Here is a 15620-nt window from a genome sequence, read left to right as displayed (position 1 = left end):
TGGTCCCCAAAGTTTGGAGTGTGAACTTTTTCACCACACCTCATGTACACAATTACAAAAATCTTGCTAGCTTTCAAAATTGGCAAAGAAAAATGAAACATTTTTGTAGTGATCTTCCACTAAAATGAAAAGTACACATTTATATATTATATTATATTATGTTATGTTATGTTATGTTATGTTATGTTATATTATATTATATTATATTATATTATATTATATTATATCCACGCAAGCTACATAAATTGGCCTAAAAGGGTTAAAAAAAAACAAAAGGCTCAGTACTACACTGGTGGAACACCAACCATTATTTTTTTCGGGGCACAAAGTTCCGATCAGCTGCTGGTTGCGTATGATTAATTTTGAAATGACATCATATCATCGTCACATGTTCACTCCGATGACGGCACATACAAACACGCATTTGTGCACGCCGGTGCTTTCTTATCTGGCTCGCTGACACTATTTTTGCTCTCTAACAATCATGCTAATTATAATTGTTAATTAATTCTCTGCTCGCGTCCTCATCAGGAGACTAATAACCTACATTTCCATTAATTAGACCTTCGGCCCTTTGGCTCACTCCCGCTGTCTCTCCGTCCCACTCCAATCCCGACCTTTGCCCCCCACGTGCAGGGCCCAGCTCCCCACGCCTCACGCCCGTCCTCGGCTGGTTCAAGTTGAACCACATTTTTACAAACAATGCTTAGATGAGCAAAAGTTGATCTGTGAAGAAACTTGAAGTGGGGTTTTTTTTTTCTTCTTTTTTAATGAACTGCAGCATTGCCGCAGATGTTTAACAGCCTCGCTTATTTCACGGGCCTGTTGATCCTCCGCTCATCTGCTCCGAGCTCCACCGGCCGTCTTTTCTTGCTGCGCTTGAGTTGTGAGTCTCCAGCAGTCCATCTCGCTGTTCCATTTCTTCCAATCTGGCCCCCCCTCCACTCGACCCCCCCTCCCCTCCTCAGCTTTTCTTTTCCTTCCTCCGTCTGCCACTCCAAGAAGGCGTGTGAGGCAGTTGGCACTCGTTCGGCACTGGATCATGAACGATGGCAAAAAAAAAAAATGGCAGCTTTTGCCTTATCCGTCCCCCTTTCTCCACCTCCCTCGGCCCCTCTTGAGAGAAGTAACCCAGATTTTCAAATGAATCGCTTGCTAGTCTCCTCAATCTCTCGCTCTCCTGTCCTCTCTCTCTTTCTTTCTCTCTCTTATCTTTCCGTCCTCCTCTTGGTAAAAACGGGACCAATCTTGGAAAGCGAGTAGCACCTCTCCTCTTCTTTTCTCGTCCTCCTCCTCACCCTGCCTGCGGGTTAACGGATATTTACAACTTCTATCTTTGGTTCCGGGAACACTCGAATCACAGTCTCTTGCTGTCGTTTGGTCGAGAAAGCTTCCTTCTTTTTTAAATTTGCGCCGGCTCGTTTCCTTTTCACTTGTGGTATTTTTGGGTGTCCCCTGGTACTTTTTTTTTTCCTCATCTCTGAGGTGACTGTACAGGTGAGGGCAGAGGAAGTGAAGAAAGATACTCATCGCTCAAGCCTTCCTCCAAAATACATTTTCAGGTACTTTCCTGACATATTTTGTGTCCTTGCATTATTGAACAGGCATTATAGTGGCTGTGCCGTTTGCGTCATCAATCCATCACTGTGTGCTACAGGCTGGATGTTTTTCAAATCAATTGCTGTCGCTACATTTGTATTACTGTCATAACTCATTTTTTTTTCAAAGTAGCTTCCTCTCCCTGGAGACTCTCTCAGTTGAAACTTCTTGTGCTAAATGAGACTAAGTGTTAATAAGGGCATGGCAGGCTGTGGGGGGGAAGACCCAGGCACTAATATTGGAGCAGGTGGTGAGGGTGTTGTTGACATGGCAACAGAGGAGGTACAGTTGACATGGCGACCGGGGCGAGAGGTGGGGAGATGGAGATGTAAGGGATGCCGAGAGAGACAGAGAGAGTTGGCAGGCTGGACAGGCAGTATGTGGGACAGTTGTGTTAATTGTTTAGCGACTCAAAGTCTCTTAAGAGCGCTTTGCCACTGTGCACGAATTAACCTTGCTCTCCTTCATTATGTCCTCTCCTTTCCCTCCATGCCTGTCACTTTACTGCTAAAAGAGTTTGTTTCTCTGCCTAATTTGAAGGAAACTTGCTTTTGAGTACGCTAAAATGTGCATACAGCTTATTCTACTTTGCAAACACTGGCGGAGCTAGAGGGGGGGCTTTCGGGGCACTGCCCCCCCTGAAATATGCTTGGCCCTCCACCCATACCCACCCTGTGTCTCAATTCAACCTTACCATCACACCACACGCATCACACCAGGTGTTACTCTGCTAGAATATCAATATGTAATGTATTCATTGGTCTTTTGGATACATGGCGGAGGATAGCGAGAGGTCAAATTCGCCATCAAGTGCTTATAAAATAATGATTTCACGCTCGGGCAACAAACCTCAACTTTGTTCCATCTCTCCTAAATCTCACAAACAGCTCTCCGGTTGATGGGGTGCAGTTCTACACCGCAATGACTTGACCAATCTTTTACTTGCATGGGCAAGCAGGAATTGAGCGTGATAACTTCAAGTGCCATGCAGATCATTAGATTGTGCAGGCGCAAAAATAATCTCCGGCGCTTGTTCTCGACATGACCCAACACACATTCCGTCCTCTTGTCCCACATTCGAGGCCTCGCGTGTCTCGCTGACGTCCGTCATCCATCCTCCCTCCCTCCAGGCGCCATGTCCACTCCCGCTTCCCCTTCCCCGCTGACACTGGCCTCCCCGACATCGGGCGCCTCGCCGCTGCCCTCGCCCCTCTCGCCCCCGCCCAGGGTGCCCGTGTTCCAGAGGAAGGGCGCCCTCAAGCACAAGAGGATTGTGGAAGTGAAAGATCACCAATTCACGGCCCGCTTCTTCAAGCAGCCCACCTTCTGTAGCCACTGCACCGACTTCATCTGGTACGCGCACAACACAACGCAAAACACACATTTTCGGAGAAATTACGCCAGTAGCTCGTAAGCCGCCTCCTCAGGCAACCCACTGCCGCATCCGACTTTTTTTTCTTTTTTTTTTACTTTCTCTTTCCTTGAGGCAGCCCACATCAGCTAGCACGCTGACCCCATGCGATCAAATAACCTCTACTTCTCGCTGGAGCCCACACGATAGAACACGTTCTGTTCAAAGCGGACTCACGAGACACTTCATTAGGTACACATGCGCAAGCTAATGATTCAATATGAGCGCTTCCTTTACAACAAACACCGATGCAGCAACATTTCTCGAAATGTCGACTCAAAAGTGTGTTAAGTGTGTGCGGTGCGACATATGGTGAGGCTGCAAGTTGGAGGACGCTTGGCGCATGTGCCAGCAGCCTTTGGCTAGTTTTCGGGACATTCCCCCAATGTTGGCAGCCATCTTGGCTTCACCGTCGCACGCCTACCAGTGTTGCATTTCAGGTTCATTACAAAAAGAAAGCAAAGCAATTTTGCGCGGGAGAACTTCCACACTTATTATTTGCTTAATGACATTGGCATTTTCCTGTCTTCTGATTGGTTGTTTCGAGCAACCAACTTAGCCTAACAAAACAGCGTCACCGGTACGTGGGAATTATTTTATTCTTTTCATCATGTTTCTAATATAGACAAAGAGCACAGTCAGATCACAGATCACATCAAAGTGAGCCAATGAGCGTTAATTGCTGCGTGCTAGCCGGTTCTCTCGTGCTCTCTGCTGGTCAAAAGCAGAACGTCTCTCACCTGCCGCTTACTGTACATCACATCCACGCACGCACATTAGCTGACTGACCCCCTTCGGCCTCTCCACACGTGTCTTATTTGTCGCCCCTTCCCCAAAAGTGCTCGATTCAGTGCAGGTCAGTGCTGAGTGGGCGCTTTGCTCAATCAATGGCTTTAATTATCCAATTAAAAGGAGAAACTGGAAAGGAGCCAAAGCCTTTGCTTTGTCCCCACTGCGGCGGAAAGAGAAAGCAAATGGTTTTATTTTTATCACATTACTGCTGTTTTGCTCATCTGTGTTTGTTCTTTTAATTAGTGGAGAAGATTGCGTTTGTACCCTAATTGTTCCACCGGCCTAATCTGCGCGCCTTTCTCACTTACTTGCAGGGGCATCGGCAAACAGGGATTCCAATGTCAAGGTACGCATGGGTCGATATGTCGCTATTTGTCTGCTCAGATAGGGTTGCTGACTTGAGCGTCTGTCTCTCCCTCGCTCCATCTCTCTACCTCTCTCTCTTTGCTTTTTTTTTTTTTTTAGTTTGCAGCTTTGTGGTGCACAAAAGATGTCACGAGTTTGTGACCTTCACCTGTCCCGGCTCAGTGACGGCCCCCAGACCAGATGTGAGACGCCCTCCGCTCATGACACACCGGTCATCATATTCGCACGCTTGCGTGACTCACTCCATAGCTGGCTGGTTGGCTCACTCGTAAATTCCCGACGCATCCTTGTCACGTCTGTCTACCGTCGGGAGGTGGGAAGACGAGAATAGTCCTTCGTCATCTTCCCGCTGCCTTTTTTTTTTTTTAACTTTCAGGAATAATTTGTCTTCATGATGTTTTTTGTTGGGCTGGCCTAATAAACGGCATCACAAATGGGGTCAAGGGGAGCGTGTGTGTGTGTGTGTGTGTGTGTGCGTGTGTGTGTGTGTGTGTGTGTGTGTGCGTGTGCGTGTGTGTGCGTGTGCGTGCGCATGTGTGTGCTTGTGTGATAAGAGTGAAAAGTGCACACACAGCGAGATGGAGGATTTTCAACGATACACTAGAGGAGAGGAAGGTGAAAAGAATGAGGGCGCTGATGATGAGAGATAAAAATGAATCATCCCTCTTTGCACCGCATATACACAGACACATACACACACACACACACACACATTCTCAGATCTCATTTCCACGCCCGCCCTTATGTCATCTGTCTTATTCATGAGCATTCCAATCCAAATGTAAACACATGTCCTTGCTGTCATGGAGGCAATCATATATTTTTTTTTTGGTTCCATTCCAGGACCTGAGGAGTCGCCACACATTCAAGATCCACACGTACGCCAGCCCTACCTTCTGTGACCACTGTGGCTCGCTCCTCTACGGCCTCATACATCAGGGCATGAAATGTGCCTGTAGGTACAACTTCAGAAAACATTACACCAGCAGCGCCACAACTTTGACCTGCTTTTCGTCGGTCTAAGATTTAGGTTTTTGTTGCCTGTTGAAATCATTTTGCTGACTTGAATGTACCAGCTGATTAGTCCGGCAATCTTTACAGGTTGTGACATGAACGTCCATCGACGGTGTGAGACCAGCGTCCCCAGTCTTTGCGGCCAGGACCACACAGAGAAGCGGGGCCGAATCCACTTGACGGTTCGAGGCGAGAAGGAAGATGTCTTTGTCACAGGTGAGAAGTCGCCGGAGGGAAACAAAAGCACAAAATGACTCTGGCAGTGTTTTCTTTCTCCTGCCGCTGTTATTTGTTCTGCAGTGCGGGAGGCTCGTAACTTGATGCCCATGGATCCAAATGGCCTGTCAGACCCGTACGTTAAACTCAAATTGATTCCCGACCCCAAGAGCCACAGCAAGCAGAAGACCAAGACCATTCGCTCCACACTCAATCCAGTCTGGAATGAGAGTTTTACTTTGTGAGTCCACGCCAAATAGACGTTTTGAATTAGTAAACTTTTTAATTGCTAAGTTTATTTTTATGTATATATTTTTTTATTTGTCTAATTATATTTATTTTATTTTATTTGTAAATTTATTATAAGGGATACTCTAATTTGATCTGGAAAAAAAGATGAAATAATTTTGATGTTTAAAGGTAATAATTATGTGAAATGACCTTTACATGATAAAAAATAGTCCTCTGTGTGACACACATCAGGATCTGGAAAAAAATATGAAATAATTTTGATATTTAAAGGTGATAATTATGTGAAATGACCTTTACATGATAGAAAATAGTCCTCTGTGTGACACACATCAGGAGCTCATTTGATTTCAAATGTATTTTAACATGTGCAGTTCCGTGCGCGGCCACCAGTGGGACCGGCGTCTGTCAGTGGAGGTGTGGGACTGGGACCGCACGTCCCGCAACGATTTCATGGGCGCACTGTCCTTCGGGGTGAGCGAGATATTCCGGCGTCCCATCAGTGGCTGGTTCAAGCTGCTGGACCAAGACGAGGGAGAGTATTACAACATCCCCGTGCCGGATCCCGACCTGCAGGTAAAAAAATAAAAATAAACATTGAGTGCCTCTTGGTTAAAAAAACGACTAATGCATTTATATTCATTGAGCAGACAGTGAGGATGCTGCCACTTATCGTTTTAATGCGCTGCCGCTTAATTCTCAGACTTGGCTCGGCCTTTATCTCATTACAAATATTTACTCCCGATAAAACCAAGCTGCTATGACTCACGCAGTCGGAATCTTCTACTGCCACTTTGAGTTTATCTTAGCAAATAAAAACAAAAATGCCAAGCACAATCTAATGAGATTCAATACAAGAAAATCTATTTTCCCCAAATCTGCTTTTATAAAGATAATGATGCTGCTTTTTGATTGATGACGCTGTCAAAGAGGTAGTTGTGTACCACAACAGTGTTTTCGCTCATTTTGGTGTAAAAAAAAAAACGGATTTCCAATTCTTGAGGTAACAAAATACGATATGTTGCAGTGCTATAGCCATTCAAGCGACACGCTGAACACAAACGGTGGAGCAGCACATGAAGACAGACAATATGACAGCATATTTCCTTTATCCCATGCAAAGACCGAGTAATATTAGTGCCGTTCTGATGAGTTGAGAAGTGCTGAGCTGTCGCAATCATCAGTATCAGTCTTTTATACTGCCATCAGGTGGTCAAGGCACACCAGAAACAGCAGTGTTGAATTATTTTTTAATTCAAACCATTTTTTATAAAAAGCACAATATTTTAGAGTGCTATTTTCCTCATTAAATAAAAATCTTACTGAGGATTACTGCTGTGGCTGTGCTTCACTCTCTCTCCAGCAGGGTGCAGCCTTGGTCCTCACTTAACACCCTGCGAGGGGAACTTGAGGTCAAAGTTTGTGTGTTTGAACCGAAAATAATCACACGTCCCTCGGCAGGAGCCCCAGCCGGACGGGGTCGCCCCGTCGCTGCCTCAGGTGGGAGCGGCCGCCCCGTCTGAACCCGTGACCCTGCCCCTGACCCCCGTGCCCTCCTGTCCTCCCGCCCACTTTCACGGGCCGGGCAAGGGCAGAGTGGGCATTCGCGACTTCAACTTCCTCATGGTGCTGGGCAAAGGCAGTTTTGGCAAGGTAAAGTTCTAAGTTGCATCTTTTCTTGATGGATTGACCTTCATGTTTCAAACGGGAGCTCGTCAGCGCATGGTCCCGCCCCTGCAACAGTGGCCAATGATTAATTCAAGTATGCGTCTTTTGTGACGTGGGAAGTCGTGAGCTCAGGCTGGCCGGCAAGCAGGTTCTCCTCCTGGAGGTGCCTGTACTCTCCATTCTCACTTTTGACCCCCACCCCTCTCCACTGCCCTCCTGTAGATGAGCCGTGATGAAGAGATTGGCGTTTCGAGTACTTCTGCCTGGTCTACAGCTCCCCTGTGCGGTTTCATAACTGTCAGATGAGACTTAACAGGGGACGGGAGAAATAGAGCTCAACTTACGTAAGATGGATGTTTCAAGGGGGGGGGGGGGGGGCAGAGAGACTTGAGGCTGCTGAAGGAAAGGAGGCACACACAGATAGGAAAGGAGAGGATTACTGGGAGGCGGGAAGTGACAAAATGGCCAAGAGGAAATGGGATCACAAGGAGGCAAGAGAGAGAGAAGCAGCACTATGTGGGGGATTTACAACATTCTAATGCTGTGACCAATTGCATTTCCAAGTGGAAGAAAAACTATTGCATAGCATTATTTAGACAAACGTAGTGCTTTGCTGCACTTAAACCTTTTTAGGTGGGGAGTCAAAATAATCATGGCAATTGTTGCCAGGCATTTCAACATAGTTCATTAGCACCAAGATGTCCCAAGATGGTACCAAAGCACTACTTTTTTATTAAATCTTATGGCATCTTAGAGCATTTCAGGATTCGTTAGTGACTAATGAAGGATGGGTTGAAAAAATGTCCCAATAGGCAGAGGAAGCCAGTATTGGATGGCAGAGATGGAGAGGATTTCTGTCAATGGGAGGCAGGTCATCAATAGCCCTGTAAACACACTCAGTGCATGCATATAGACGTCTTTGTTGTCCCGAGGGCCACTTAATTGTTCAGTAAATTACAATTGTATAGCCAGTAAACATTAGCAAGCGACTCAGCAATGTCGCCAGGATTATTTGTCAGTCCGGGCTCTTTGATGGTTCTTTCCTTAAAATCCTTTACCGTTGTCACAACATACATTAGCTTTAAGAGCAACCCTGAGCTGCAGTTTCCTTTTGCCCATTTTGACATTAATGTGCCTTGAAATATGGCGGCGAGCATTAATTAAATGTTATTTTTAGTCATTCCAGCATGATGACTGCGCACAGCAAGCATAGACATGCGTCCGAATAGTGGCTGCACGTGCTTGATTTTTTTAGGAGGCCCGCAATGCCCGCGGCGGGATGACACAGAGCACTTATGACACACTGACCACGCCACGGTGGGCACGTGCAAAAGCGCGGCAAGAACAAAAAGCCTTACGGTGGGGAGAAATGTAGTCTGAGTCACATTCAAGTCAGCTTGGAAAATATTCCGCTTTTAGCCTTCTAGCCAAGTACTGTACTGTGTTGTTGTTGTGCTCTTTAAAACACACACTCATCGGTCACAAAATTAGGTACATAAACACAATCTGATAACATCCCATAACACACAGTTTGGTTAACTTTTTTATTTTGAAAATTATTTGCTGTCAAGAATTTCATAATTCATACATAAGTGTATGTGCGTGTAGAAGAAGGGAAGGAGCCAGATGGATGCCCGGCGACATTCAGCAGCACTTAATGAAATGTCAACTTTTCTTCTCCTCCCCTCAGGTGCTGCTGGCCGAAGAGCGAGGCAGCGAGCGTCTTTTTGCCGTCAAGGTCCTGAAGAAAGACGTCCTCTTCCAGGACGAGGACACGGAGAGCGCCCTGGTGGAACGGAGGGTCCTGGCACTCCAGACACGTCCTCACTTCCTCACCTCGCTCTACTGCGCCTTCCAGACTGAGGTGTGCGTTTGTATTTGGTTTGAACAATAATGATCTCAAATGTATTCATCTCGGTGGCCTAGTGAGTGATGTCACGAGCCAAAGTCACTTTGTCTGCGCGTGAGCGTCCCGGCGTGAGTCGTGGCCTACAGCAGCTCCTTGCCTTGTCCCGTTTAAAGGCGAACGAGGCTCTTCTTGCCCACCTGATCGCTGAATTTTTTAGTCGATGAAGTCGTCGTGTTTTCACAGGATCGCCTGTACTACGTGATGGAATACGTCAACGGAGGAGACCTGATGTTTCACATTCAGATCGTCGGGAAGTTCAAAGAGCCTCACGCCGCGTATGTGCGCTTATCTTTTGGTTCGTCTTGGCGCCGCACACTTATCTGCCCGCTTTGTTCATTATTCCTGGCGACTCTCGACAAAGTCCTCCGCTGGAGGAGCGGCTCCCTCCTCCCACTAATCTCGCTTTCTCATCTGCGTCATCCGATAATCTTTGATCAATCATCCAAAACTAATTCATGGCCTGTTGCTCAATTTTTGATTTGCCTTTCATCTCCTTGCTTGCGCCGCCTTTCATCACCCCGCCGCCTCTTGGTGTCATCCTTCCGCTTTTGATTTACTTTTATTTCCCGATACATGCAGTGAAGCACGCCCTCCCTACCTCCCTCCCTCCCTCGCCCTCTCTTTCTCTCTCCTTCTCTCTCTCTGGCTGCAGGTTTTACGCAGCAGAGATTGCGGTGGGGCTCTTCTTCCTCCACAGCAAAGGGATCATCTACAGGTAAAAAGCTGATTTATGTCACGTTCGGGGGCCCGAGTGGTTCCTCCGCAGTGCAGTGAGCAAAGCCACATGGCTCTTGTCTTTCTTAGCAGAGGACTCTTTTCAAGCTGCTTTGCGGCATTAATCAAAATGAGTCATACGGCGTGTGTCCCCCCCCAAATCCCTCCCGCCTTTGCACAGGGATCTCAAGCTGGACAATGTGCTGCTGGACAGCCAGGGCCACATTAAGATTGCCGACTTTGGGATGTGCAGGGAGGGCATGTTTGAGGGGGACACCACGCACACCTTCTGTGGCACCCCGGACTACATCGCCCCTGAGGTAGGCTCGCACACATTGGAACTTCTATTAACAACAGTCGGGAAGGAGAGTGAATAAAATTTCTTAAACCCCTTTATTTAAAGCAACAGTGCCATCTGGAGGAGTGAAAAAATACAGCAGTTGGTTCATGAAGCCAATATGAAGCTCCATTTTCCCATCACTATAAATGGGCTAAATTGATACAATGCATATCTCAAGTCATCGCCGCCAAAGTTTTCCCTTTGTTGTAATCCCCCTCGGTACCTCCCTTGTGACCTTTGTCAGCATTTTTTTTTTTTTGTCAGCCATTAGCTGATTCAATTAGCACAGCCGGGAAGCTGCAAGACGCACTGTCACAAAAGCAGCGCTGTCCTTCACAGACCTTGCCTCACCTTCCTCATATTGCGCTTGACAAGTCTGACGGATGAGGTGTGAGAAAGGTGCGAAAACTATTGGGAAAATCTCAAACACAAATTAATCCAGCTTGCCTGCAAAAACGGAATAAAAAAAAAAAAAAGTCTTTGTGATGAATCGTGTTCACAGTACGGAGGGTCGAGGAGGAGGGGGGGGTTGAAGGAGCACAGACATGCACAGCGGGGAGAGACAAAAGGGAGGACGTGACTGTTGTTATGCACGTCTTTGATAGACATACGGGGCCCCTGAGTATCGACTCTGTTATGTAAACACTCATTGATTGCACCGCGTTTGACATTTTGGATGCGATACAATAAACTCCCTCCAGGGGGCCGTGAACGTGTTCCCTTGTGACACACACTCGGGAACACGTTCCCTCGGGTTACTCTTTCTTGACGCAACACTTTTCGTCCCCCAAAGATTCACTTCTCTCACATCACTCGGGGGGCCCGAGTGTTGTCTCAGAATCCCCCGCCTGGGTGTTTTGAGTTGAATTCCAAATTCACACTCTCACAAGTCCAGGCACCTGACGACAGGACAGCATGTGACTCGTTTCATCGGATGCTTAAGCTCCAAAAATCTTTATTTGACATTTTTCAGAAGTTTAGACAACAGAAAGGCAAAACTGTGACGTGTGACCCATTTTTTTTTCTTTTTGCAGATTGTGGCGTATCAGCCCTACAACAAAGCCGTTGACTGGTGGTCTTACGGAGTGTTGCTCTATGAAATGTTGGCAGGACAGGTATCATATTGTTTTATTTTTAGGGCCCTACAGTTTTTGTAGAGTCTATTATTATTTATTTAATTATATGAATATTTATCTATTTATTTGTTTATTTATTATTATTTATTTTTCATTTTATTTGTATCTTCATACTAAAAATCTTGAGTGCCTAAACACAAACACACCAAACTTTGCACTCAAAATTGTAACATTTTATTTTTAAGTATTTTGTCCAAGAAATGGCTCTGTAGCGCCCCCTACAGAGATTTCATTTAACTTCCCCCCCCCCCCAGCCACCTTTTGACGGCATCGATGAGGAGGAGCTTTTCCAGTCCATCATGGAACAGTGCGTCTCCTACCCCAAGAGTCTCTCGCGAGAAGCTGTCGCCATCTGCAAGGGAGTACGTGCGCCGAAAACAAATCGAGAAGAGAATTGTCCCACTCTGTCTTTAATTTCCCGCTTTTGTGTGCTTTCCCGAAGCTGCTCACAAAGCACCCCGCCAAGCGCTTGGGCGGCGGGGAGGATGCCGAACGCGAGATCAGGGAACACCCCTTCTTCCGCTGGATGGACTGGGACCGTCTGGAGAGGCTGGAGATCCCGCCTCCCTTCATCCCCAGATCAGTCAGTCCAACCCTGGCACCACCTCCTCTCTGCGTCACCTTACTTTTTATTTTCATCGTTTCTCCTCACCAATGACTGATATCTAAAACCTAAATCCTAATATTGTCATATTTTTTTCCAAACAGTGTATTCTCCTTAAACTTTATTAACAATGGGACTATTTTTTAACCAATTTCACATTTGCCTTCACTGGCCCTGGATGACATCAGCATATTTTCCGTCCTCTGATAGGTTGGTCAGAGCAAAATTATTCAACTAACATCTGCGACGTTATACAAACAAGAATACATTTTATGATCAGCATCTCTTTTAAGTAAAATGTATATCTTTTTAATATATATATTAAGTTATTGTCAGGTTTTTGATACATTTTACGATAATGTAAAACCAACGTAATTAAAAGGCAAGATCGCCACGGTCTCCTCCAGCCCACTCGCACGTCAACAACTTTTCAACTTTGATTGTCATTTCAGCCATTACAGACATGACCTTCCCGACCTCCCGTTCCCACCTGCTCCTTCCCGATGCAAATATCTGTCATCATTAGCTGGCCTGATCATGCTCAGAGGTTGAGGGGTCTGGCCCATTAGCCGAAAGAAAGAAAAGAAAGAATCATACTGCTCAGGAGCAGCACAGGAGATGCTTGCAGTCTACTCAGAAGACTTCTCAAAACTGGGATTTGCCCAGAGGAAATACCAAAAGATAATATGTAACATTCTTGTCAGTTGACCAGAAGTTGAAATGAGCTTTAGCAAGTTTTAGCTCAGCCCAACCAATCAGAGGACAGAACAATTGTGACGTCACACTGGTCAGCTCACTAAAGACAAATCCGAAATTCAATTGGTTAAAGAACATTGCCGTCAGAATAGCTTGACATGGTGACATAGAGAGGCTGAAATCTGATTGGCTGGAAAGAAAATATTTTCATCCACCACAAAACTTCTCTGCTCACTTCCAACAGGGCGGCAAAAAAGGGGAAAACTTCGACAAGTTCTTCACGGCAGCCCCGTCGGTGCTTACTCCCTCGGACCCAGACGTGCTGGCGGCCGTCAACCAGGAAGACTTTGAGGGGTTCTCCTTCCTCAACCCCGAGTTTGCGCCCTCTCCCCTCACCGCGGTATAAAAACAACCGAAACGACAATAGTCTCATTTTTCCAACGCTGCCTTTCGCGTGTCCATTCTAGAGCAGGGCGTGTCTTCTTTTATTTATTTATTTATTTATTTATTTTTTTAGAAATAATAGCAGTATGATGTCATCATTTTGCATGCAAACTATCTAGACTATATATTTTCTTTTACTCTATTCTCATAGAGGTTCCCATAAATATTTTGCGCTGTGATGTGGACAGCAGATTAATTGTGATAAAAATCCACAAATTAGAGAATCGGTTAGCGCGGGTTTTTTTTTCCATATCGGTGGCATCAGACGAGAACAGAAATGGTGTTTGTATTTGATTTTTATTTTGTGGTAATTTTATTAGATTTTTGTTTTTTGTGATTTTTTATTGTATTTATTTGTTAAGTATTTGTATTTATTTTATTTATTTTTTGTTGATTTTATATACTTTATTTTTACATTGTATGTATTTTTCTTATTATTTAATTTGACTTTTTAGTTTTGGTTTCGGAATGTACAGGATGTAATTTGATGTATTTAATTGTAGACAGACATTCGGTTGAAGTCGTTGTCCTCCAAAATTGTCACACACACACGCACACACAGACAGGATGACCCCACATGACCCGCTTAGAAGCCACGCTGACATTGGCTTTGAGCTTCAAAAGCTGTCTTTGTCATTGTCACCCTTAACCGCCTCAAATCAGACCCACTTATCTGAACTCCTGTCATTATTTTTACCTATCGCCGTATAAGGCCCAAATTTATTCTTGGGGCTATGTATGCTCGTGCAGTTTTCCAGCGCGGGATGACGTCCCAGCATCCTCATCGATTAGATGTAATTAAAACGGAAGCGGTTCAATATGGTGAGCAAATAATAGCGTCAACTGTCATCGGGCGCTATCTGAGCCTGGCCAGGTGGCTGGATGGAAAGTTGCTTGTGCATTTATTTGATATCCTTCATAGCCAACTCAAGGTGCTCATTTGTTCTTTGTAAGAAAATTCAGCGCGCTAGCAAATTTACCTCACAGGTAATGTTTATTTTGTTTTCGTCGTCCTTATCTGGCACATCTCGCTCCTTTCAGATTATTTCCCAGCGAGCCGAGTTTAAATGACCCCATAATTTAGATCTGATCTTTTTTTTGTTTTTTAAGATAGCGCAAACAATTCCAAAGGTTTAGCTTGTGACTGTGTGTATATAGTCCATGTGTTGATTGTGATGGGGGGAGTGCAAATGGAACAATAAAGAAGAATAAAGAGCAGCGGTGAAGCTGCGGAGAAACAAAACGCTTCTCGCCTTATCGCCTCTCTGTCATGACACTCCAGCTTTCACACATACGCACAAAAGTGCAACCTCAAGCGCATACACACACACGCACACACACACAGAAGCTGCTGACCCTTCTATTTAGTGTAGTACTGTACTTGCCAAAGCAGCAAAAGCCTCTCTCGGCCATCTCACCCCCCCATTGTGCTGGCCCCGCCTCCCTTCCACAACGCTGATGGGACTAATACCCCCTTAGAGATTCTAACAAGTTGACCTTGACATTAAAATCTCATCAAGTTCTGCCGTGGCTTTGTGTGCTTCCCCGGCTCGTGTTATGCCCTACGCTGTATCTGCCCTTCATCGCTCCCCCCCTCCTCCACCTGTCCTTCGCATCTCTTCGCAATCAGATTTTTTTTTTTTTGGGCTACTTGGCTTTTAATCTTCCTGTCAAAAAGGTGTTGTTGTTTTTATATCTGTTGATAAGACTACAGGAGAGGCAACATGATGTGCAGTTGTGGGGAGCACATTTGTCCAGACTTCCTGCCTTTGAATCTTGGCTCGGGCTCCCTGTGTTGAGTTTATATGTGATATTCCAAAAACATGCCTGTTAGGCCCATTAAGGCAGAAACATCCATAAATACAAATTGGTACACTCCTTTTGGTTGTGTGCCAACGGCGATGCTAATCTAACGAGCATTGCTTTCTATTTGCTTCAATGGGATGGTTGCCCCTGCTAAGATGGCTGACACGTAGCTATGTGAGCCTGCTCTGGTCATTATTTCCTATCTGTTATGTCCAAAATTCTTTATATTGGCATCCATTAAATCGAGATTCCATAGTCAACATGGAACAGGTCTAGCCAGAAGAGTAAAAGATAGCAAGTCTGCCTCATAGTCAAGACTTCCTGAGTTTGAATCTTGGCCTGATTGAACCGGATCAAATTGTTCAGCTCTGCTCAAGTCGTGCGCAGAACTAAATCTATCGAGGATCACTTGTGAATGATGCTGGAAGAGTGAATGGCACACGCTGAAGGCGTCGACATGTGCTGCAGCTGCAACTGCAGCGGGGCCTCGCTGCCCCAAGTGCCAGCCCCCTCCCGCCCTTTTCCCATGCATGTAGCTCATCGCTCATTGTCATCTGTGACGCCACTTTCATCCCTCCTCTCGGTCTTGCCACCCTTCCTCGCCCTGCTTGTGACAATTGTGACACCGGTGCCCCGAGGTCGGAGGGCGCCAGAGA

General features: G+C 45.7%; 1 protein-coding gene across 2 annotated transcripts in view; it reads left to right on the top strand.

The window, feature by feature from the left end:
- Positions 1 to 14401, top strand: part of prkcg (protein kinase C, gamma) — a 16901-nt gene extending 2500 nt beyond the window's left edge. Inside the window, exons 1-17 of one of the 2 annotated variants that reach the window (XM_037273245.1) lie at positions 1082 to 1562; positions 2730 to 2952; positions 4117 to 4148; positions 4268 to 4350; positions 5012 to 5123; positions 5270 to 5398; positions 5483 to 5639; positions 6022 to 6223; positions 7109 to 7300; positions 9006 to 9179; positions 9408 to 9499; positions 9877 to 9939; positions 10120 to 10258; positions 11313 to 11393; positions 11669 to 11776; positions 11857 to 11997; positions 12959 to 14401. In XM_037273245.1, the coding sequence (XP_037129140.1) occupies positions 2735 to 2952; positions 4117 to 4148; positions 4268 to 4350; positions 5012 to 5123; positions 5270 to 5398; positions 5483 to 5639; positions 6022 to 6223; positions 7109 to 7300; positions 9006 to 9179; positions 9408 to 9499; positions 9877 to 9939; positions 10120 to 10258; positions 11313 to 11393; positions 11669 to 11776; positions 11857 to 11997; positions 12959 to 13120 (2085 nt within the window). In that variant the 5' untranslated portion in view covers positions 1082 to 1562; positions 2730 to 2734 and the 3' untranslated portion in view covers positions 13121 to 14401. Of the gene's footprint in view, positions 1 to 1081; positions 1563 to 2729; positions 2953 to 4116; positions 4149 to 4267; positions 4351 to 5011; positions 5124 to 5269; positions 5399 to 5482; positions 5640 to 6021; positions 6224 to 7108; positions 7301 to 9005; positions 9180 to 9407; positions 9500 to 9876; positions 9940 to 10119; positions 10259 to 11312; positions 11394 to 11668; positions 11777 to 11856; positions 11998 to 12958 lie in introns of those variants that run through there. The other variant, XM_037273246.1, reaches the window with a different exon arrangement.
- Positions 14402 to 15620: the final 1219 nt, after the last annotated feature.

This window comes from Syngnathus acus, chromosome 16 (assembly GCF_901709675.1).
Source record: "Syngnathus acus chromosome 16, fSynAcu1.2, whole genome shotgun sequence".
In the NCBI taxonomy this organism is placed as follows: Eukaryota; Metazoa; Chordata; class Actinopteri; order Syngnathiformes; family Syngnathidae; genus Syngnathus; species Syngnathus acus.
The sequence above is the reverse complement of the archived record's forward strand: the minus strand, read 5'-3'. Positions and strand labels throughout refer to the sequence as shown.